We start from the raw sequence: 23,158 nt of genomic DNA on the forward strand, positions 1-23,158 counted from the left end.
ATTGTACTCACAATGTACTCTTCATGTTATTGTGTTTATTTAAGACTATAGATAAAGTGTACAGTAGTGGTTTTTTATCTTAAGCCAACAATGTCAAATAATTTTTTGTCTTATTCTGTCATCACTGGAGTCCAAGGGCGCACATAGGGACGTTTCAGAAGACAGAGGCGAGGATTCAGGTTACTTTTGTGCATGCTTTCTCTTCTCGCGTTATTCAGTGTGCATCTGCCTGTAGTTTTTTTTTAGACAAGATGTGTTTTTGTGGCGTGATGTGTAGTGTGGGCGTGGTACTGTTCATGTATTGAAATAAGAATTAATCAGATGAGTCTACACCATATGACTTAGCATATAGAACAGACACTTCAGTCACCTCATTATTTATTGTACATTGTAGGCCACCAACCCATTATTTATTGTAAATTTGTCTCCACTGACCCAAAAGAACATGAAAAGAAAAGATAAGTCATGGCACTTGCCAGGTCTTTCAAAATGTAATTTTTTGCTTTTTCTAGATCTTGCAGGGTCACATTGTGCAGAACTGTACTGATGTTGCCTGGATTACAAAAAACTTCATTCATTCAGAACACAAAAGCATCACAAACTGACTGTCAGGTGTATTTCATCTTGTTGATGCTAATTTAGATGGATGAGATAAAAAATAAATCAACAAATAACCACCTTGAGCACCCCAAACCAACATATTTATTACATTAATAAAACACATAGATTGATTAATAAAATTTGGCTGCATATTGTGTTAACAGTAATTTTAACAACATTACATTATCACAACATGGTTGTGTGTATGCCTTGTAAAATATGAATTACATTTGTATGAATACATCACAATTGATTTGACAATCACATAAACGTAACCAAAACTCATGCAAATATTGATGTTGCTGCTGACAATAACAAGACACTATGGGGTGTTATGTATTTGTGCTCAGTGAGTAAATGTTAAACAACTTCTGGAAATAATCTAAACGTGGCCTAAATATTAGTTCTTACTTGATTCATGCCGCATCTTTTCGCTGTAAACACACTGATATTTAAGAAGTAATAATTTGCAAAAATTCTGGGAATCAATTGCCTCTCGTGGTTGCCACTACCGTTTTTTATACGCGACTTTAGAAAACAAGTCGCTTTTAAAGGTCGTTGTATGGCCTGCCTTTAAACCCCTAAATGAAATATAAATGAACGATAATGATTGTAAGCCGCCGTCAGTCGGTTTCTTTCTGAACGTCTGTCTCAACGCTGTCGCTTAATTCTAGTGCGAGGTCTGGCAACCTCGCTGCTTCCCCGGAGCCGCGCGGCTCAGCGGTTACCGGCGCACGTGCGCTGAGTGACGGCGCGCCGCCTCGCCGCTGCGGACGCGTTCTTATTCTAAACGACTGCACTCCGATACAACACTTTTTACTGTTTTCCTTTCTTTTTATATTTTCTATCAAGAAGGAGCGCGTCTCCCGTGAGGTAAGAATGCTTCCTTATCAGACTAAATACAACCACCGACGTGACGTGGTATTTTAAGTTTGTCAAATCGATATTGCTTTTAAATTCACGTTTGTCTTTTGTAAGTCATACAATTGAAAGAAGGATAAATGCAAAGGTTTGGGGGCTTAAAATTTAAATCCTGCGTATTAGACTGGCGCGGTTTAATTAGGTGGGAGTGACTGGATTATCCCATTTATATGCTTATAATTACGGTTGTTGTGTGTTATGTGACACATACAGTGTTTATGCCCTTCCCTTTAAAGCCATCTCACAACATAGAGATAGAAATGCATAAACATGCTATCTATCTATCTATCTATCTATCAATCAATCAATCAATCAATCAATCAATCAATCAATCAAGCTGTCTGTCCTTAAAATGAAATTTTTTTACTTTGCTCATTTCAGTTCAGTTTTCCCCATTTTATTTGTGCCCTTTGGGTTTGGTTTAAACGGACATGAATGCAATGGAAATGCATGTTTCCTGAGTCCTGTTTTTATAAATTGCTGTAAGTGCATGTCTGACCTCCTCAGTGTAAAAGGTAATCAAAATGAAAAGCACTCAGAAAATCTTGACATTTAACAAGAGCATCCTCTATGAGACACCCGAGTCCAGTATTCGCCGAAGAGAGCAGATCAGACGTAGTGCTTACTGGCGGTATGAATGGATCTTATCATCACCTTCATCTGACATTCTTCTTCAGTTTGGATCAACCTGACCTTAGATTGACCTGCGTACATTTGGTAGAGTCTAAGAAATGATGCGACCAGAAAGAAATGACGATTCCTTGTGCTATTGAGTAATACACCGTATATTTAATTTCATGTAATTTCATATAGTCACATATTTATAATAGTGAATACATATGTAAAATATATCATTCGAATTAAATCCAAACTTTATCTACACCTTTGACCTATGCGCCACAGCTGTTGAAACGTAAATGGAGTTATTTACATGAACAGAAAACATGTGCATTCTATAAATGGGCATGTTATTAGAGCTGTAATTCTGGGCCCGGGTCGGGTTCGGGTCCGGGTCGGTCAGCAAACACAAACTTACGGGCTATAGCGATTCGCTGATGGTAAATTTGTTTCTGTGATTGGTGAAACTGATTGTCCTGCATTAATTTCTCGAGTCCAGCCGATTCGCAGCTTGGTCGTGCATCGTACGTGTTTGAAACGTGTCGCCCATCCTGTGGTTGGTCCAAGTTCAAGCAGCAGAACACTCGTTCAGCCGAGACAAACACAGGCAAACCTTTTTTAATGTGGTATCACCTACTTGCCATGACTGGAACAGGGAGAGAAATTATTTATAGTGGTAAGTCAAATTAATTTTTGTGACCCCCCTCCCTCCATCACTACTGCATCACTACTGATGTCGGTACTGATGTCAGGTTGCACTTGTTGGATCGGGCTCAACTTGTTTTTTTCTTTTTGTTTGTCACCTCGCCTCTGTGACCACCAAACGCTTTCCACTTCACCCACAAGCACATCTATTTCAGTTTCAGAAAAAAAATTACGTGCGAATAATCCCAGGAAGAGCTCAATTTGTAAAGTGCAGGGTGCAGGTGTGCGTGAGATTTTCTCGTCATTTTTCATCTTTTGATCATATATACGATTTTAGTATGACTTTTATGCAATGTTTTATAAATGAGACCCCAGATCTTTATACATGTAGAGGAGCTCCTCTGTCCTGGGAGCCACATTCGGGTTCATTTAGGGACAGCAGGCACTATGTGTCCCAAGTAATGAAATGTTTGTTTTATTGTTTTTGCTGTTGTGTTTGTTTGGGGTGCATCTCTGAGGAGCATTGCAATGATGAGCAGGGTAGATGGAGACAGTGTAGAAGTGGATGATGAGTGGGAACGGACGACACCACGCGCCATCGCTGATCTCGTCTCCAGCATTAACAGCACAAACGACAGCAGCTCCAGCACAGTGGCAGCCATCGTTCTGTCTCCATACTACCAGCATTCATTTACTGTGGCTGCCGTCTACACCCTTGCATACCTGTTCATCTTCCTGCTATGCATGACTGGAAACGGACTGGTGTGTCTAATTGTGCTGAAGAATCACCACATGCGAACAGTGACCAACCTGTTCATCCTTAACCTGGCCATCAGTGACCTGCTAGTGGGGATCTTCTGCATTCCCACGACCCTGGTGGACAACCTCATTACAGGTACAGTATATATGCCATGGCAATGTGTGTAGTGTATTTTTTTTATATATATATTTTTTTAATTGGGGTCTCAATAGTGAAAAAACTGCAGCAGTAAATCGGGGCAGTGGTGGCCTAGTGGTTAAGGAAGCAGCCCCGTAATCAGAAGGTTGCCGGTTCGAATCCCAAGGTGCCACTGAGGTGCCTCTGATCAAAGCACCGTCCCCACACACTGCTCCCCGGGCACCTGTCATGGCTGCCCACTGCTCACTCAGGGTGATGGGATAAATGCAGAGGACAAATTTAACTGTGTGCACCGTGTGCTGTGCTGCTGTGTATCACATGTGACAATCACTTCACTTTCAAATCTTGTGGCTTTTCACAATGTTTGTTTAGAATTTACCCAAATTTTATGTCTCTCTTTAGCACGCTCCTCGGCTCGTTTAAAATTTAAACTTAGTAAGACCCCCACCCTGATGTCATGTTCGTGTTTGTCTTTCATTTGTTTTATTGCTACATGCGTACATCACCAAGAACATTGCAGATGGCAGATACTGATGCAGCACTGCATGTAAGGCATTGTCTGTGTCGTGCGCACAAAAAAAGTGCTGAAGCCACAGAGGGACACCCAGATTCTGACATCTGCGGAAAACGTTTAAGTCGTAATGCTTTTATATAAATGCGTGTATTTAGAATTGTCAAAATTCTTTACTTTTTCACTGCTGACGATCAGATTTCATGCATTGAAAGGGTGCGCTGTGCATAGTGTGGTTACCGATCTGGATTTGGGGTGGCAGGTACTAAATATTCAATGACTCACATTAAATTGGGGGCAAATAAAATTTATAACAAAAATATCGCCATCCCTTTGTTTAATACTTCATCAAACCAGTGTAGAGGGACACTCATTAATGTTAATTTGAAATGCCATATGAGGCTAAATGTCAATTTCAGTTTTTCTCAGTCGCTTTCATGCAGTTTCCTCATCAGAACCACCATTCTCAAGTCTCTTAATGGCGCAGAAACTACTAAAACAATCATGTGTGCCACAGCATACATCAGTCACTTCAAGAACCAATTTACAATCTTACATACTCTGAGATTTAAAATCTCGGAGTATGTAAAAACTTTTGGCATGCCACACCCACCCCAAAAAGCCTCATGTGTGGTTTCCCCACAGTCAGAATCCATTGCTTCCAGTAATGACATGACAGAGAAGAATTCCTGCCTAGGTTTGAGGAATGGTGAATAAGGCAGCAGGAACATCATCATCATTTGTTGTTGACTATCATTCCCTCACAAGGTTTGAATGGTGAAAATGTAGATGGCATGACAGCTGCATGACATGCACTTATCAGATTGTGAATGTGTGTTTCTTGCTGTTTCAACTATTCATCTGAGAAGATGTAATTCCATTTTCAGACCAGTTCCATTGTTACCACTGACACTGTGTGGTTGGCATTACGTTGTATTACATACCTGAAAGAAGTTTAAATGGATTTGATTGATGACACTAATGCATTGCCAGACAGCATCAAAGTGAGTAAAATGTTGAATCAAAATCATCAGAATATTTTGGGTAGGTCAAGAAAGTAGCGTCTAATTTTTTTTATATTATTCATGTCATATTTTGTAATGTAATATTCTCATTCCTCCTGTTTTTTTTTTTTATAACTAATAACATTTGTTATTTTCATGGAAACTCAACCATAGCATCCAATATCATCACATGTTTTTGATCTGTATGATCTCAATACTCAGTTATGATGATGAAAGAGCTGAGCTAAGTTACCATGGCAATGGAATAGCTGCCATATATAGGGCGGACGGTCACTGATGGCAATGTCTGACCTGTGATGACTTTATCTGAGGATTCTAGTAGGTACATGCCAGAGTGAGACTCTTTCTGTAATAATCAGACAGCCTATTTGCCTACACTTGAATGAAATGCTTTCCATAATTTGGAAATATGGAAATGTTTATACACAGGATATGGTTTTAATTCAGCCACCAAATAAAGCAATGAAATTCACATTTTAATGCTAAATTTTGTTCTGAGTAAGAATCATATGACAAAAGAATGCCAAGGAGTCCCTCACTTTTTGTATTGTTTTATAAAACCAATAAATTAATAAATGGAGCTTTTCAGAAAAATATAATAGACTTTCAAGTGAAATAAAATAATGGTGAACACGGGGACTTAAGGAAGAGGAGAAAACTATATGAAAGTTGAGTGCAGAGACCCCACAACAACATTAGGCCTCACTTGCCTCAGTTAAAGTCAGTGTTTATGACTCCACCATATGAAAGAGGCTTGGCAAAAATGGCCTACATGGTACCAAGTGGTGTAAAACGTAAACCACTGACGTAACAACCAAAAAAAAAAGTCTTGTCTAAATTTTGCCAGAAAAGATAAATATTCATACATAAACACAGATATTTCCCAATAATTTGTTCACTCTGTGAACTGACAAGACAAAATTTGTGTGTAAACAGTAAAATACCTGGAACCATGAATTCTGCTGTCTACCAAAAAGACCTCAAGGAGAACGTCCGGCCATCTGTTTGTGACTTCAAGCTGACTTGAGTTCTGCAGCAGGACAATGATACAAAGCACACTAACAGCTCCACTCTGATTGGTCGAAGAACAGAATTAAGACTTTTTTTGAGAGGCCTAGTCAAAGTCCTGACCTAAATACTTTTGGGATGCTGTGACATGACCTTAAAAAGACTCAAATATCTGCCAGTGTGTCTAAACTACAACAATTCTACAAAGATTAGTGGGCCAAACTTCTTTCACAGTGCTGTAAAAGACTCATTGCAACTTATCAGAAACACTTGATTGCAGTGTTTGTTAAAAAGGGTGGCCCTTTTCATTATTAGGTTTAGGGACACTTTTTTGACCCCTTTCCTGTCTTTCCTGAACAGGCTGGCCATTCAGCAATGCTGTGTGCAAGCTGAGTGGCTTTGTGCAGGGTGTGTCAGTGTGTGCCTCAGTCTTTACTCTGGTGGCAATTGCTGTAGACAGGTAAGACCCTCTTTCTTGTATTCACAGCTTAATCTATAAATTTAAACAAATAATAACAACAGCTAAAATTTCTTTGGTATTTACATTTACATTTAAGGCATTTGGCAGGCGCCCTTATCCAGAACGACTTACAACGTGCTTCCATGTTACCATCAATGAAGTGATCAATTCAGGTTCACTAGGACCCCCAACTATGAATACAATCTTTTTATTCACTATGTTGTAATTTCTATACATAAGTCTGACAATAAGAAGATTACAAGTTAATCTAAATATAATATAAATAAGAGGAAGGTCTTGAGCTGCCATTTGAAAATACTGTTCAGACCTCAAGGGGAAGTTCATTCCGCCACCAAGGGGCCAAGACAGAGAAGAGTCTAGATGAATGTCTTCCTTTTACCTTCAGAGATGCAGGGACCAGGCGACCAGTACTGGAGGCTCGGAGTAAACGTGGTGCAGTGCTAGGTATAATAAGGGCTGTGAGGTAGGATGGTGCTACTTCATGTACATGTAGGCCTGCATCAGTATTTTGAACCTGATGCGTGCAGCTACTGGGACCCAGTGGAGGGAACGTAGCAAAGGGGTGGTGTGGGAGAATTTGGGGAGGTTGAAGATCAGTCGTGCTGCTGCATTTTGTATTAGTTGTAGAGGTCAGATGGTGCATAGAGGTAGACCAGCTAAAAGGGAGTTACAGTAATCCAGTTGTGAGATTACTAAGGACTGAACCAGTATCTGTGTGGCCTGTGTTGACAGATAAGGACGAATTTGTTGGATTTGATGGATATTGTAAAGAAGGAATCTACATGAGCGGAAAAGATTGCTGATGTGAGTCGAGAAGGAGAGTTGGTTGTCTATTTTTACTCCAAGGTTGTGGGCTGTTGTTGGAGAGAGCTATGAGTTGTCCAGGTAAATAGCAAGATCCTGATGGAATGAATATTAGTTCAGTTTTGGTGGGATTGAGTTTGAGGTGATGTGCTTCCATTTTGGAAGCAGCATGTAAATCTGAGAGAGGAAAAGAGAAGATGAGTTATGTGTCATCGGCAAAGCAGTGGTAGGATAATCCATGTGTGGAAATGACCTCACCAAGTGATCTCGTGTAGAGGGAGAAAAGGAGAGGACCTAGTATTGAGCCTTAAGGGACACCAGTGGAGAGTCTGCGTGAGGCAGAGGTGGATCCTTTCCAAGTCACTTGGTAAGATTGCTCATCAAGGTAGGAAGCAAACCACTGCCATACTGAGCCCTGAATTCCAAGCCTCTTCAGGATAGACAAGAGAGTCTTGTGGTTGGGATTTTAGAAAGAAATGAGAGGAGAGAAACTGGTCAGTAATTGTTGAGGACTGTAGGATCAACGGTGGGTTTCTTTACGATGGGAAGAACCCTGGCTGTTTTAAAGGCAGATGGTACATTGACAGAGCTGTTTACGATATAAGAAATTAAAGGGATGAGGTCAGGAGAGATGGTTTTGAGCATTGTGGAGCATTGACCAGTGTGATAACCTTTTAAATGTCATGTTGAAATTACTTGCATAATAATCACAGCAACAACCTCAATAGTATTAATGGTTATTATTAAGTTAAATAAGCATGCAAGGAATCTCTTACAAATGAGCTCATGATTCAGTAAAGTCAGGAGGCTTAAACAGTTATTGATTTATTTTCATGCATTCCAAGTAATTGTACACAATTATACACCAATCAGCCGTAATATGACAGGTGTAGTGGGTAAGATGGCAGTGGGTGGGATATATTATGTAGCAAATTATGTTCCTGATTTCAACGAGCGACTTTGTAAGCACCACGCTGTGATGACTAGAGCCCTTCAGTGGAGAGTTCTGCACACATAGATCATGGAATTCATCCAAAGGCAGTTGGGTACTGAGTAGCAGTAGGCCATTTTCTTAATATGCTTGTGATGCCATTGACTGGGCGGCTGAGATTTGAGCCCCAGATTGGTAATTTCCTACTTGTGGGACCAATAAAGGGTTATTTTATCTAAACGTGCACATGACTTCAGAAGTTAGTGAGGATGTCGGTGCAGTGAGCAATTCAATCCCTGGGTAAATGTGGTTTGGAAACTTGTGGCAAAATCACACACGTGTATTTTTGGCTCTTCAATGTACATTTCACAGAAATGTTATTGAAAGTGTCTTAAGAAAATGAACAGACATGTCAAGACATGTTTTTTTATTCTATGAATGCATTTTGTTCTTATTAAAACCGAAAGCAGTCACTCATGGCCACCATGCCCATGCTAATGTGTGAAGCTGTCATGTGCTGTCAAGTTTCCGCACATGTTCGCATTTGTTGCGGTGGGAAACTGTAATTTGCCCTGGCCTTGGTAAAGGTAGTCAGCAATTTGAAGTATTTAGAACATAACAATTGTACTGACAATTGGGTCCTAAAGGGTCCCAAAGGGGCAGTGGTGGCCCAGTGGTCAAGGAAGCAGCCCCGTAATCAGAAGGTTGCCGGTTCGAATCCCGATCCGCCACTGAGGTGTCACTGAGCAAAGCACCGTCTCGATGTACTGCTCCCTGGGCGCTTGTCATGGCTGCCCACTGCTCACCAAGGATGATGGTTAAAAGCAGAGGACACATTTAGTTGTGTGCACCATATGCTGTGCTGTGTATCACAATGACAATCACTTTGCTTTCAAAATGGTAACAATTAAGGCTCTGAAATTATTGGTTTCGTTTTGGAATCAGTCAATTCTTTTCATCAGGAGAACATTGCTCCTCTGGAGCTCATTCTAAGAAATCGTATGCCTTTGATAACTGTCCAGTATAATCACAGTTTTAATAATTTAAACTATTCAATAATTTTTATGAGTGCACATACAATCCAAATTCTGGAGGCAATAGTTTGTGCACAGCACAACACATATAACAAATGTTTAAACACAAAATGAGCTAATTAATGGCATTTTAATAGCTGAGCTAATGAGCTAATTAATGGCATTTTCATGCCAGCTACAGGTTTAGACAGGAGCATGGTTACCATGGTGTACCCTTGGTGCCATGATGTACCATGGTGTAACCATCCCAGATGTTCCCACACCATTGCTCCATTCCCTCCACTGGCTTCTTGTAGCTGCCTGCATCAGATTCAAAATACTGGTGCTTGCCTGCAAGGCAAGAAGGGTCAGAACCCTCCTACCTCAGATCTCTCATCGCTCCTCGCGCTGCACCTTGACCTCTATAATCCTCCACCACTGCTCAACTGGGATCACCATCTTTTAAGGTAGTAGCAAAGCATTCATCTAGACCAGGGCTCATCAAACCTTAACAGTCAAAGAGCCATTTGGACACAGTTTCCACAAAAGAGAAAACACTGGGAGCTGCAAATTCTGACATGTAAAATGCAGATAACGCTGCATATATTATTTGTACTTTTATGCTATGCACGAAAAATGTAGGTCATGGCGTGTTTTATTTATGCAAAACAAATAATTGCAGGGGTGGGGAGGCAGGAGGGTGGTTGTGAAGATTGCACATGTGCGTGTGGGTCGGGCATTTATTTACTGGCACAAATATGCATGTAGAAGATGAATGTTTAATTACACAGACAAGTCTAAAAACCCAGCTGGACATGTTCGGGATCTGGTCACTGGCCGAAAGGCTAAAAAAGGGAAACGGGGGGAGAACAAAAACAAACCCGCAGGCATGTGCCGATTGCCAGAACTCAGAGTTGCACGGTCCACAAAAATGTCACAGCTGCCGATGGGCAGAACCACAGCGCCTTATAACAGCGGCCTCCAGACTGGTCCCAGGTGCGTCCCCATGTGCACCTAATCTTGACAGACCTGCACCCAAAAACCAGGGCCGACCCTTCTGGGTACGTGTGGACCCTGTCTCTGCACGTCCCCTTTGATGCTTCCTGCGTCCCTGGATGGTGTCTTCTGGGCACGTGCAGCACCCTCTCGCTGCATGACCCTTGTTCCAGTGTGGGGGCTTTGCTGAACCATCTGCTCAGCCCCTTCTGCATTTGTTGGAACAAGCAGGCCCTCTTCCTGCCTGTCCCAGCTGTATCCTCATACCTCCCAGTGGGCTCTGTGGCACTCCGCACCTCTGGAGGCAGACCCAGGACCATGCCTGGCCTGCCCTGCTTACCGGCTACCAGAGGACCCAGCTTTGTCAGGAGGAGTCCCCAACCCATACCACTCCCCTTCCTGCACAGGATCCTGGCTGGTGCTGGGTGTCGTGCTGGGGCACAGTCCGATCCATGGCTCGGGCTCTGGCCAATCGAACTCCGCCCTCTGTCTCTCCAGGAAGTCCTGATAACCCATCTTGTCTGTCTCTCCCCACTGCCAAAGACCCAGTCAGACGCGCGAGTATGGTGGTGATCTTGTCTGCATCTGAGAGTGAGGGAAGGGCAGCAGAGTACATGCCACAGCATGTTGAGAAGGGCTGGCATGTACCTGCTGCTCCAAAGAAGGGTCCATGCACTGACCCCTTTGTCGCCTTACTGTCCGGCCCTCCCTCGTTGTCATTGCACCCCAGGAAGTCACGTGGGTCGCCACAGACCAACGCGGACGGCCACGATGGGTGGAGCCATCCCGGCCCCGACCATCCACCAACTCACGTCATCCTCGCTCTAGTCGTCGTCCCTGTCATCCCACCGGAAGTCACGTAGGTTGTCTGCCCTGCTGACATCCTTGAGCCAGGGAGCCAATGCTCCCCGCTAGCGCCCGTACTCACTCCGACTGGCTGAGTTCTTCCTGATCATAATTTAATTGTCACAACCATGCAGATGAGTGATGCAGAGTCGTTTGAGGTCACACAGGGGATTAACTCATTTAGTGGTGAAATGAGCTAATTTAGTTGTTAAAGGTGTACAATTTCCCAGTTTGAACATTTGTTGTGTTAACTATGTTCCGTTGTGAATAAAATATTGTCTCATGGGATTTGAAAGTCTTTTAGTTTTCATTTTATTCAAATAAAAGGAACGTACATACTTTTCCTGGAAATCAGCTTGTAGATTTACCAAAAAGGACCCAACTATCTTTGGATCCATGGTGTTTCCTTCCTGGTTGGAATTCATTCTTGTTGGAATACATGTTCTATGATGTATGTGTGTCAGGTCACTTAGGATGGGGGAGGACCCAGGTGCAGGTGGGATAGAAAAATGTTTAAATTAGGGGACTCTGGATCCGTGTGCCGGGCTGGTGTTTTCTATAATAGAATGACCCGGAATGGCCTGCTTTCTCTATTTAAGACATGGTAGTTCCCTCTCTCTCTGAAGGGTCTTTATAAGTCACAGCTGCCTGTCTCAGATGCCAAAACAAACAACACACACACCCTTGACAGTGCCAAGAAGAATTTATAGGTTTGATTTGATTTTGATTTCTCTTCTGTTTGATTGCATTTTGTTGATTCAAATTTATTTCATGCCTGCCTAAAACTGTAGATTACCAACATTTCAACCTTGAAGAGCAGTGCTACATTTTGGACAATGAATTATTATATTAACATTGTCTTCCTCTGTTTTTTCTTTTACACAGATTTCGTTGCATTGTTTACCCATTCAAGCCCAAACTGAACCTACTTGTTGCCAAGGCAACCATAGGTATTGTATGGTTGTTGGCCTTTGCAATAATGTTTCCTTCTGTGATCATGTTGGAAGTCAAGCAGGAGAATGGTCACTACATGGTGTATGATGACGACGTTAACCGCACGTCCCCATTGTACTACTGTTACGAGACATGGCCCAACCCAGAGATGCGTAAGATTTACACCACGGTTCTGTTCGTTCACATCTACTTGCTGCCGCTGACACTCATTATCCTGCTGTACATCTGCATTGGAGCAAAACTATACACCACTACCGTCCTGAGCCATGCCGAGCAGCCTGAGGCTGGACCTGGAGTAAAACCAACCATTTCCCACAGGAAGGTGAAGGTAATAAAGATGCTGATTCTGGTGGCCCTTCTCTTCATGCTGTCCTGGCTGCCGCTGTGGACTCTCATGCTGCTGACTGACTATGCCCGACCTGAAGGGGACAGGCTCGACCTACTGACTGCCTACGTTTTCCCGTTTTCTCACTGGCTGGCCTTCTCAAACTCCAGCGTCAATCCCATCATTTATGGGTATTTCAACGAGAACTTTAGGAGAGGCTTTCAAGCGGCCTGCCAGCCTCAAGCAGGTTGTCTGGAGCTCCAGCGGCAGCTGATTTCAAGAAAAAGCAGCAGGCAAGGTTGGGCAGGCAGTCTGAAGGACACAACTTTGAGCAACAACCCGATCAGCCAGAGTGTGAGAAACCGCATCTACACAGAAAGTAACTCAACTAGCTGTGTGTGTCTGGAGATGGAGAACAGGAGGGAAAGGTTTCCCACTCATCTGAAAAACACAGAAATGGAAGATGAATTCAGTCAGGCATTAGTAAAAAGAGTCCATCATGTGGAAGATGCTGAGAAGACCTCTCCCAAACGAGCCATTGTTTACCAGGCATGGGAGATTTAAGATTTTAATCTTACTTTACTACAGCACAGTACAGTCCCTGACAAAAGTATTGTCCCCTGTGTACAAATTGACCTCATGTGCCACTGAAATATGTTTATAATCAAGTTTTTTTTTACAAGAAACAGCTTTTTCCCAACAGCTTTTGTAATAATGTTTCAGTGCAAAAGGAAACTGTCAAAAAGTATTGTATAAAACGAACCCCAGTACACTAGACCTTCACATCAACTGCAACTAGACCTCTGCAAACATGACTAAGATTCACCCTGAGACTAAAGTGTTGATTATCAAGAGGCTGAAGACCAGATCCACTGTTGATGTGGCAGACACCTTCAATGTGTCTCAACCTCAAGTACAGAGGATGAAAAAAAGATTTGAAGAGACTGGAGACATTTTTGACAAGCCCAGGTCAGGCAGACCCCGAAAGACAACTGTCTGAGAGGACCGTCTGTTGGCTCGAAAATCCAAGGCCAGCCCATTTTCCACTGCTGCAGAGCTCCACGAGACCTGGTCACCTGAAGTCCCTATGTCATCCAGAACAGTTTGTTGGATTATGTCTCGAATTGGCCTCCATGGTCAAGTCAGTGCCCAGAAGCCAGCACTAAACAAAAGACAATTGAAAAACCTTGTGGCATTTGCTGAGGTCCACAGCCTGCTAAAAGGATGGACACTGGAAAAGTGGTAGATTTTTCAGATGAATCGTTTGTTGAATTACAGTTGCCGCAAATATTGCAGGAGACCTACTGAAGCCCGCATTGATCCGAGATTCACCCAGAAAACAAATTTGGTGGTCCAAAAATCATGGTCTGGGGTTACATCCAGTATGGGGGTGTGCGAGAGATCTGCAGGGTGGAAGGCAACATCAATAGTCTGAAATACCTAGAAATCTTAGCTACCTTTTATATTCCAAACCATAAAAGAGGCCAAATTCTGCAGCAGGATGGTGCTCCATCACATACTACCATCTCCACATCAAAGTTCCTCAAGGCGAAGAAGATCAAGATGCTCCAGGATTGGCCCACCCAGTCACCAGACATGAACATCATTGAGCATGTGTGGGGTAGGATGAAAGAGGAAGCATAGAAGACGAAACCAAAGAATATATTGATACTCGGGGAAGCAGGCAAGACTGCTTTCTTTGCTATTCCTGATGACTTCATCAATAAATTGTATGAATCCTTGCCAAACCGCATGGATGCAGCCCTTCAAGCTCATGGAAGTCATACAAGATATTAAATTTGGATCTCACAGCGCTACTACTTAATATGCTGACATATTTTTGTATTTGCAGTAAATTTGTTCAGTTTCTGTTTAGGCGACAAAACTTTTTTCTTGCCAAACTTTGACCTTTCTGTCTTGATTAAATAATAAATATTTTTGTCAGTGAAACTAATTCATTTTAATGCATTAAACATCATTTGGTAGGGTTTTAGCTTTTCATATGAGATATTTCTTACACCAATTGATTAATTAAAAGTCAGGTTAATAGCAGGTGTTTCTACAAAATAGATAAGCAACAAGACTTTTGTCAGGGACTGTAGTACTCCTACTGTAATCCTACTCTTCTGTTGCTCTTCTGTGTACTTAGAAATGTGCAGTGCACTGAGGACAGATGACTTGTCAAAAGTCTCAAAAACAGTTAAAAAAACCTGCTTGTCATTGTTTATGGATTGTTACACAGTGAGTGTACGATACCACGCTGGACATCTTCAACCTGTTGCAGAGCATTAAACTTTGCTTTTACTTGGTATATTATTACATGCTTCTAAATACTATTATCTTGATCTACTGAGAAATCTACTGGAGATTTCGTATTATTGAGAAATCCATAATAAGCATGGATAAAGCAATGAAATGTACTTCAGTGTAAGTAGGTTGGTATAAAAGAATGATAGCCAGTAAGTTTGGTTGTAGTTTATTGTCAAAGTACTGTTTAAGTGACTGAGCTTTTCTAAGTCTTTGGAAAATCACTGTGTTGTTTCTGTTTCATATATAATTTTTGTATAAAGACGCATTAATGTCCGTACCAAATGTGACAACTGCAGTGCTCTTGCTGTGTTCTAACTGAGTATTGTTACTTTAATTGTCAGTGTATGTATGTTGGAATGTGTTCCTTGCTGCAGACTCATGCCTAACTGCATGTTCAAATGCAAAAAGACAAGTAGCTTGTACTATGGCATGAATTAATATTGACAGTAGGCAACATAATGTGGAAAACATGTGCCTCATGTGACTTATGGTTACCTGTAGCGTGATAACTGTCTTGCATATACGATTTTGCCTGTGAAGTTTTTACTGTAAGCAACTGCAAAACATGGTGTTGATGCTGTTCTATAGTAGTATTGTTTTAGTCAGGATCCAGTTGAATCCTATTTAAAGTTCTTACCTACACAGCCTTTCATATTCAAGCCCAACACTTATTCACTGTGATCTACTCAGCTGCACCTTCTCATGGTTTCTTGTATAAAACTATTGCTTTCCAATGCTGAGATCTACACCAACAATTGAGCTTTTCAAGAAGCAACCCAACAAATTTGCTGGCAGTTAGTCTTAGGGTGATGTTGATGTGTAATATTATGTACTTGAATCTGTGTGAGCATAAATATGCTTTCATTTCAGGTCGGTTTTATTCTGTGCTTCTTATTGTGCAGTACTGTGTGTCTGTGAAATGTACTATGTAAATACATTTTTACTTTTTTATTTTTATCTAACTATTATTAAGTGTAGGTAAATTACAAAGGATTAAATGGAAAGCAGTGATCTGTAGTCACTCTGAATAAGGTAGATGCTGCAAATGTAATGTGCCTGGTGTCCTCGGATATAGTGTTGGTAGTAATGGATAGGGACACATTTGTATAGTTTGATGTTGATTTGTATTTTTAGTATGAACATGTTTTCTTAATATAATTACATAAGAAATATAATTATACCCAAAATAATTTTTGGTTGAATATCCCTTAGCAAGTTGCACAGACATTTTTTTCCATTGTCTTCAACAACCTAGTGGCACAATTTGTATAGAACAAAACTGTTTAGACAGAAAGCATTTTATGCACTCACATATGAATTATAAATAGCATAAGATTATTCAAAATTTTGTGAAGAACTATTTACCTCATTCACTACAAGTCTCAGTCCCTTCCCATCACCTATATAATAATTGTAGCTAGTGCTGAACAGGGAATTACTGACAACATAAAATCCCATGTGAAGTCATTGGTTGAGGTTGAAAAATGTGTAAATCCACTCACGCACCATGTCCAGCTAAGAGTCCACCTGTCTCTCCTCAGGCCAGTAGTTCTGATTCATGCCTGCCAGTGCTGGACACCTAATATCTAGTTGACTGAGACATCCTCAGTCAGCAGCTAATGGATGTTTTCCATTGCTTTCATCCTGAAAACCTGCTTACCACGATTTAGTGTGACCTAGATTAAAAGTAAGTGGGGCGCAACCTGAAGTTATACAGAATGGAAATAAATGTCCACTCTGCTCCTCTGATTTTTATGGAAACACATGATGGCGAGTGTTAGAATATGGCCTGGCACCAACCTGACACATAACAGACGCTTCACACCATTCAGTGACATGATATTGAGCTCCACCAGTGTCTACTTAAAATACTGAGGTGAACAGAAGAACAGGCTACCAGCCGACATTATTAATGTCTTCACTACTAAAATGGATTTATTTAGCAAAGCCCAGGCTTTTGTAGCAAAGACTCTATAGCAAAGACTGAAAGACTAAAGGAACCTGTAAACAACTAGGATACTGCAAACATAATGGTAAGACGGGCTTTAAATAAATGAGCTACTTGAATAAAAGAAATACTTGAAACATTGGCTGAACACTTACTGTTCAGAAGTCTTTGCTGTTAGATGCATAAGGGGAACAAACCTATCCAGCAGTCACATGACCAACAGGTTCAAACTCCATGAGCTTGACACTTGCTTATTTCTTCAGTGTTAAAATGTTTCATTTCTCAGTCTTGTAATGATGGCTCTGACCATCCTAATTTCATGATGAAAAAGTTATTTCCTACCAAAACAGGAGCAGTGAACAACAGTCTTTGTCAGTCATGTGGGTTTGTTGCCTGTGGCAGCATATTAGATGTACTGTGGATGCCAATAGAAACTGTGTTACCGGAAAACCAAAGTCTGTGAAGATTTTACACAGCATATTTCATTTGCATTATATAGTCGGTGATGATGATCAAGTTATGCTGCATCAGGGTCTGACTGTGACTATTTAGTTTATTTCAGACATGAACACATCACTACATGTTTAAACTAGAGTAGGAAGAAGTCAAATTATTTAATTCTACCTTTGTTCACTGAATAAATTAATTTAAAAACACTATCGTTGTATAAACCCAGGGAAGTGCATCGCATTCACTTGTAAAAACTTTTTTTTTTTAAATATCTGCAATTTTCCTCGGACTTGATGAGCAACTGCAATCCTGCCAGAGGCTCTTATTTAGCCTATCATTATCAGTTGAAGACACATGGCACACTGAAATGCATTTAGGCTGTTAAACAAATGCACACAATGTAAATTAAGACATGTTTGCTTCATTTACATTGAGCTACAAGTGGGCTAAATGCAGCATCTCATTAATTCAGAAAATATGTATCTCTAAAGTGAATGCGATGCACTTCCATAAAAAACAATGACAAAAACTCATTGCCTTCAAAATGAAAAATTTCCCCTAAATGTGCTTTGGTTTATGTCAGCTATCATTGTCATATATTTCTGCTTAATGATTAAAATGCTAAAATCTTTCTATAAGAAGTTTATTGACTGAACTGACAGGAAGTTCTCACATGTAAACCTGGTGTTAACCATTTATTATGCCACTCCTGAAATGTGCTGGTTCAAGAAGGCATACAGAAGCCGATATTTTGTAATGAAATCTGTGATAGCACGCTGGGGGATATTCGCGTTGTTCCAGAACAGCTGAAACGTTGGTCTATCTATGGAACGTTTCAGTGACACCCTGGGACCACCTGAGGAATGGTCGTATTTATGAGGCTCACAGCTCCAGTGCTGTCAAGAAACAGCGCAGCGGGGGGGAGGACATCGCTGAGTGCCTCATTATGCCTAAAGCATGCGATTCAGACTTGAGAGGCTGCCATACTTGAAGATGTTCCAGTGGTAAGGTTCTGGCTCCCTCTCTGAAAGTGATGATGTTTGCACAAATGGGTGTTGTTCTGTTTTTTCACAGAAAAAAAAGAGAATGTTTTGAGCGTTTTGGGCAAACAACACTAAATGGCAATCACAGTCGCCTACATAGCTCAGAGTCCTCAGAAAACACAATTGGATATGGCCTCTACACTGCTAACTGTGCAGTAATGGGAGTTGGGGGCTCCTTGTCTTCCTGCGTTTAAATTGCTTTGCCATTAATCTGTCTTTAGAATACTGTGCTGTTTGGGGCTCAGGAGAAGGAAAAGATGGTGGAGAGGAAAGGATGGAGAAGCATGCCTGGAAAGAAGATACAGGAAGTCGGGAGAAACTGCTGTTCGACACCGGCTGGCATGCCGGTGGGGCAGACACCCAGTCAGCGGACACATCTCCAAAGCTGTCAGCACATGGGGTTGTCAGCTCAGCCCTGCCCTCCGCACTCGATCACAAGATCGACAAGGACAAAGCTGTTTTCCATCCAGCCACATCAACCTGTGAACCCAAAGCTAGAGACGGCGAAGGCCCATCAGAAGTGTGGAGCTCAGGATTACACTTCATGATAAACTTGATTTTCATCTTGACTGGTTCTAATAACCCAAATTATGGCTTCCACCAGATTTGGCAACATCTGTACATTGAGTCTGTGCTACTTTCTGCTGCCACATTGGGCTCAGGGAGGTCCCATCTTCACCCATGAGGACCTGCAGGGAGTAGGTTATATGGCTGACCCCCCAGCTTCGGAGAAGACTGAGGAGGTGGACTTGCAGAAGATTTTGGGGCAGTTCCTAACAGTGTTAAATCTGACTGACAGAGAGACTGGGTCATGGCCCCACTCTGCATGGGTTGAGCCTCCAAACTACATGCTGGACCTTTTCAACCATTTCGCAAATGACCACAGCACCGTGCCCTCTGGGAATATAGTGCGTAGCTTCACCAGCGAAGGTACTGTCCACAGTTTAAATAAAACATCTTGTTCTTATATGGGAAAATTTAAATGTAAACATTAAACTTCATTGAATTTTAAACTAAAGGTGTAGGATACTTGTTTGTATAGAAATGTTTGTATAGAAAATATTACAAAATATTACTAAATTGACTAGAAATAGTAATAGACTAGAAATAGTAATAGTAATTTTTATCCCAGATTTACTCATATGCCAGATACTTGTCTAAATTTGTAAAGTTTTATTGCTTATTTTCAGCTGTACTAAGATCATTGCAAGGGTTCTAATAATCCATCAACACACTTCATAATTCCAATGGAATTTGAGACTTATTGTTGCTTATAATTTGTCTCTCTACGTATGCAGATATTCAATTCCTTAATAACCTTTTACAGCGACCATAGTCATTTACAGCATTAACCATGTCTGGACAGGAGTTGTAATGAATTCAACATAGTTTTCTATTGTTTTCTATCAGAACTGAACTGATGTATTTCTATAATATTATTATATGTATGTATGCATATGTGTGTTTAAATATGTATACACACACACATCAGTTATGTACTGCAGTATTGGCAGCAGATCCTTTTGGCTTTCTAGTCACTCCGTGCGTAATTCATTATAATGTATCCTTGAGATAATCAGAACTGGACTCCCATTCATTTCATTAAACAGTTTTTGTCTGCATTTTCATAACTTTTAAAATGATCTTTACTGTGGTATACATTATATCTATTTTTCCAGAATCCTCGCTCCTTAGTGGGAGCAGAAGGGGTGTGACAACACACACCCTCCTCTTCAACGTCTCCATTCCTCACCGTGAACATGTCGTAACAGCCCAGCTCCGTCTCTATGTGCTCATTAAACATGGCCACCGCTACTACAACACTATGGGCCACAAGGTGACCGTTCTTGAAGTGCAGAGAGGAAGAGGAGAGGCTGGTGGGGAAAAGACCATAAAGGAGGTGCTGGTGAACCAGCAGGTAATCGGAGGAAAAAGCGGCTGGGAGTCATTCGATCTGAGTTCTGCTGTCAAGCGCTGGAGGAAATCCCACTACACCGCACACCTGCTTGAAGTGCACATCCAGAGTGTCAGATCAGAAGGTCAGGTGAATGGCAACGTAGTGGACGGCGAGTCCCAGGCGGACTTCGAAATTGATTGGAGCCCTGAGGGAAAACACAGTCCTGTCATCATTGTGTTCTCTGATGATCAGAGCAAAGACCTTCACGAAGACAAGCGTGAGCATAAGGACATCTACGTTCATGATGCTACTCCTCGGGGTGGTGTACGGGCAGGCAAAAAGAATGTCAGGGACAAGGAGCAGGATTACGACACTTCAGCACCAGCACATCCCAAACCAACATATGACCGCACATCTAGAATACGCCGCAGCGCTGACAGCAACTATTGCAGAAAGATCTCACTCTACATTGAATTTAAGGACATTGGTTGGGACACATGGATTGTAGCACCTTCTGGCTACCAGGCTAATGTGTGCAAAGGCTTGTGCAGTATCCCACTAACCAAAGATGTAACACCGACCAAACACGCCATAGTTCAAACTCTGTTTAGCTTGAAGAGCCCACAGAATGTGTCCCCAGCCTGCTGTGTCCCCACTAAACTGGATCCCATTTCCCTGCTATACAAAGACGATTCTGGCATCATCACATATAAACACAAGTATGAAGAAATGGTGGTAGCTGAGTGTGGCTGCAGATAGACAAGGGTCTGTCTCAGTTGGAAATCAATATCAGTGACACAAAAATGATTAAAAAAAAAAAAATGATTGTTCTAAGCTAAGATTAGAGCTGAGTATGTGTTCCAATTTCAGACAAAGGTCCACTCTATTTCTGCTCCCCCCTGTTGTAACACAGAGTGCTTTTAGATGTCAATGCTACCTCCCATGTTGAGTAGAAGGATGTATTTCGTGACCTTACATGAATCTCTGCTTGTTCACATGCTCAGTATCATATATGAGACACTCAGAAGTGTCTTATCTCTCAACCAAATGATAAGACAGGAATTCTTTTTTTTCTTCCAAAATCTAAAAGCAGTGGTCTAATACCACTCTGTTCCTATAAAAGCCTTCCAGAAGCTCTGCAGCATATCCTGCTATACAGAGCTTCATGAACAGCATGGTACAACCACAGTACAGCTACAGAGGATAGAAATTCTAGTTGACAAATGACCAATTCAGTGGTTAGTTAGATGTGTTTTAAATTTCAGCATTGTCCATATGTACATGAGTGTAGATTTCTATTAAATGCAAACCCTTGTTTTATAATATGTGTGTATATATATAGATAGATAGAAAGATAGCACTTCTGTATTTTTGAGTAATGTAGAATGCTTCTGTGTAAATAAAATAAAACTTAATTAATTTACAGTATTTATGACATTCTCAAGATATTTAAGAATGAGTTGCTGCTTATCTGTTAAATTATAAGATTATCTGTCATGTTATTATATAAGATTATCATTGTATTCTGTAACTGCTGTTTGGGGAAAAGCTCTCCCCATTCCCACTCTCCAGCTCCAGGGGCCACATGCCATGCAAACTCCTTGTCTCAACTCGGCCACACCATCGCGATAAGGAGGTGTCAGTATTTGCAAGCTTGTAGGCCATCACTCAGGAAAAGACCCCAATACAAGTGTGGAGTGGCTGGAAGAGAGTGCTGTCAGATTCCTGGGCTCCAGCAGCAATGGTCTCCTCACGCAAGTCAGCAGTCCCTCCACACAAATTCCCTTTTATAAATTGTTCTGCCACATTGTTTTGTTGTGCCTCCATCCACTGGCAACCGCTGACCCAAAGGCATTGTTAAATCTGAAAATATATGGGTCAATGATATATAAAATGCACAATGCATGATTATTCAAATGGTGTGTATACTGAGATGAATAGATTCATATTTCAATAGACTAACAATAGTCGGAATGGTATTATATAGAAATCTAATTACAAATTGTTAATTTTATTAACAAAAACTTTCACTGTGACTATTGCTATCTTGGTTACCTGTTCTCACAAGAAACTAATTTATGGACTACATTCACTACATTCGAAATATTACAAGTAATTATTAAAACTAGGAATAAAATAAAGTACTTTATGTATGTAAATCATGATTTACGTGTGTGTTTTCATGTTCAGTCAACATTTATTGGCACATAATTGGCCACCTAAACAAAGCAAGATATCCTACTAGCTGCTCCCATGGTTGTTTTTCTTAATGGCTGCACAAAATGATGTTCTCATTGGATATCAAGTTGTAACTGTAAGCACACATGCCTTGATATCTTTAATAGTCATTTAAGAAAGGGACATGGTGAAAGTCATTGACAAGCACTGCAGCACAGCACACGGTGACACAACAAAATGTGTCCTTTGCTTTTAACCATCACCCTTGGTGAGCACTGTGCAGCCATGACAGGCACCCGGGGAGCAGTGTGTGGGGGCGGTGCTTTGCTCAGTGGAACCTCAGTGGCACCTTGGCGGATCGGGATTCGAATGGGGCCGCTTCCATAACCGCTATGCCACCACTGCTCTGAAAAATGTGCCCTAAACTTCCATCAACAGCTTCACACACTGCACGTCCTTCACAATTTCCACAATCTAAGATGCTGCTAGTTTATACATGCTGAGAAATAAAGACAAATTAGGCTTCTTGCACAGGCAAGCTATTTGATGTACTGCACCCAGTTCCAATTATAACTTTTTTTTATTTCATCAATTTGTTAACAAGAAAAGTAAAAGTAAATGAATACTGTATTTGGATCCAGAGCCTAAAAAGGATGCACTGAGGTGCATGTTATGAGAGAAATTTGTCCATTAAGAGCGTACATCTGTTCTGCAATGCATTCAGTTGTAATGAGCATATGACCTATATGCTCTTTT

General features: G+C 41.2%; 2 protein-coding genes across 3 annotated transcripts; both read left to right on the top strand.

Annotated features, from left to right (window-relative positions):
* Positions 1-1,334: 1,334 nt before the first annotated feature.
* npffr1l3 (neuropeptide FF receptor 1 like 3) lies at positions 1,335-13,271 on the top strand. 2 transcript variants are annotated; one of them, XM_028980874.1, is made up of 4 exons: positions 1,335-1,473; positions 3,306-3,679; positions 6,587-6,686; positions 12,183-13,271. In XM_028980874.1, exons 2-4 carry the CDS (start codon positions 3,313-3,315, stop codon positions 13,138-13,140), a joined length of 1,425 nt encoding a protein of 474 aa, XP_028836707.1. In that variant the 5' UTR covers positions 1,335-1,473; positions 3,306-3,312; the 3' UTR covers positions 13,141-13,271. The 2 variants fall into 2 exon arrangements, with proteins under 2 accessions (XP_028836707.1, XP_028836705.1); XM_028980872.1 differs by lacking the exon at positions 1,335-1,473 and having other exon boundaries at positions 3,289-3,679.
* A 5,330-nt stretch (positions 13,272-18,601) lies between these two features.
* On the top strand, positions 18,602-20,983 carry bmp10l (bone morphogenetic protein 10, like). The gene is made up of 3 exons (XM_028979397.1): positions 18,602-18,847; positions 18,990-19,257; positions 20,007-20,983. Exons 1-3 carry the CDS (start codon positions 18,602-18,604, stop codon positions 20,981-20,983), a joined length of 1,491 nt encoding a protein of 496 aa, XP_028835230.1.
* Positions 20,984-23,158: the final 2,175 nt, after the last annotated feature.

This window comes from Denticeps clupeoides, chromosome 5, assembly GCF_900700375.1.
Source record: "Denticeps clupeoides chromosome 5, fDenClu1.1, whole genome shotgun sequence".
NCBI lineage: Eukaryota > Metazoa > Chordata > Actinopteri > Clupeiformes > Denticipitidae > Denticeps > Denticeps clupeoides.

Coding starts and splice junctions, on each gene's coding strand:
- npffr1l3 (XM_028980874.1), top strand. CDS start 3,313: ATGATGAGCAGGGTAGATGGAGACAGTGTAGAAGTGGATGATGAGTGG. Junction 3,680..6,586: donor GGTGGACAACCTCATTACAG/GTACAGTATATA, acceptor TTTCCTGAACAG/GCTGGCCATTCAGCAATGCT. Junction 6,687..12,182: donor GTGGCAATTGCTGTAGACAG/GTAAGACCCTCT, acceptor TCTTTTACACAG/ATTTCGTTGCATTGTTTACC.
- bmp10l (XM_028979397.1), top strand. CDS start 18,602: ATGGAGAAGCATGCCTGGAAAGAAGATACAGGAAGTCGGGAGAAACTG. Junction 18,848..18,989: donor ACGGCGAAGGCCCATCAGAA/GTGTGGAGCTCA, acceptor CATTGGGCTCAG/GGAGGTCCCATCTTCACCCA. Junction 19,258..20,006: donor GCGTAGCTTCACCAGCGAAG/GTACTGTCCACA, acceptor CTATTTTTCCAG/AATCCTCGCTCCTTAGTGGG.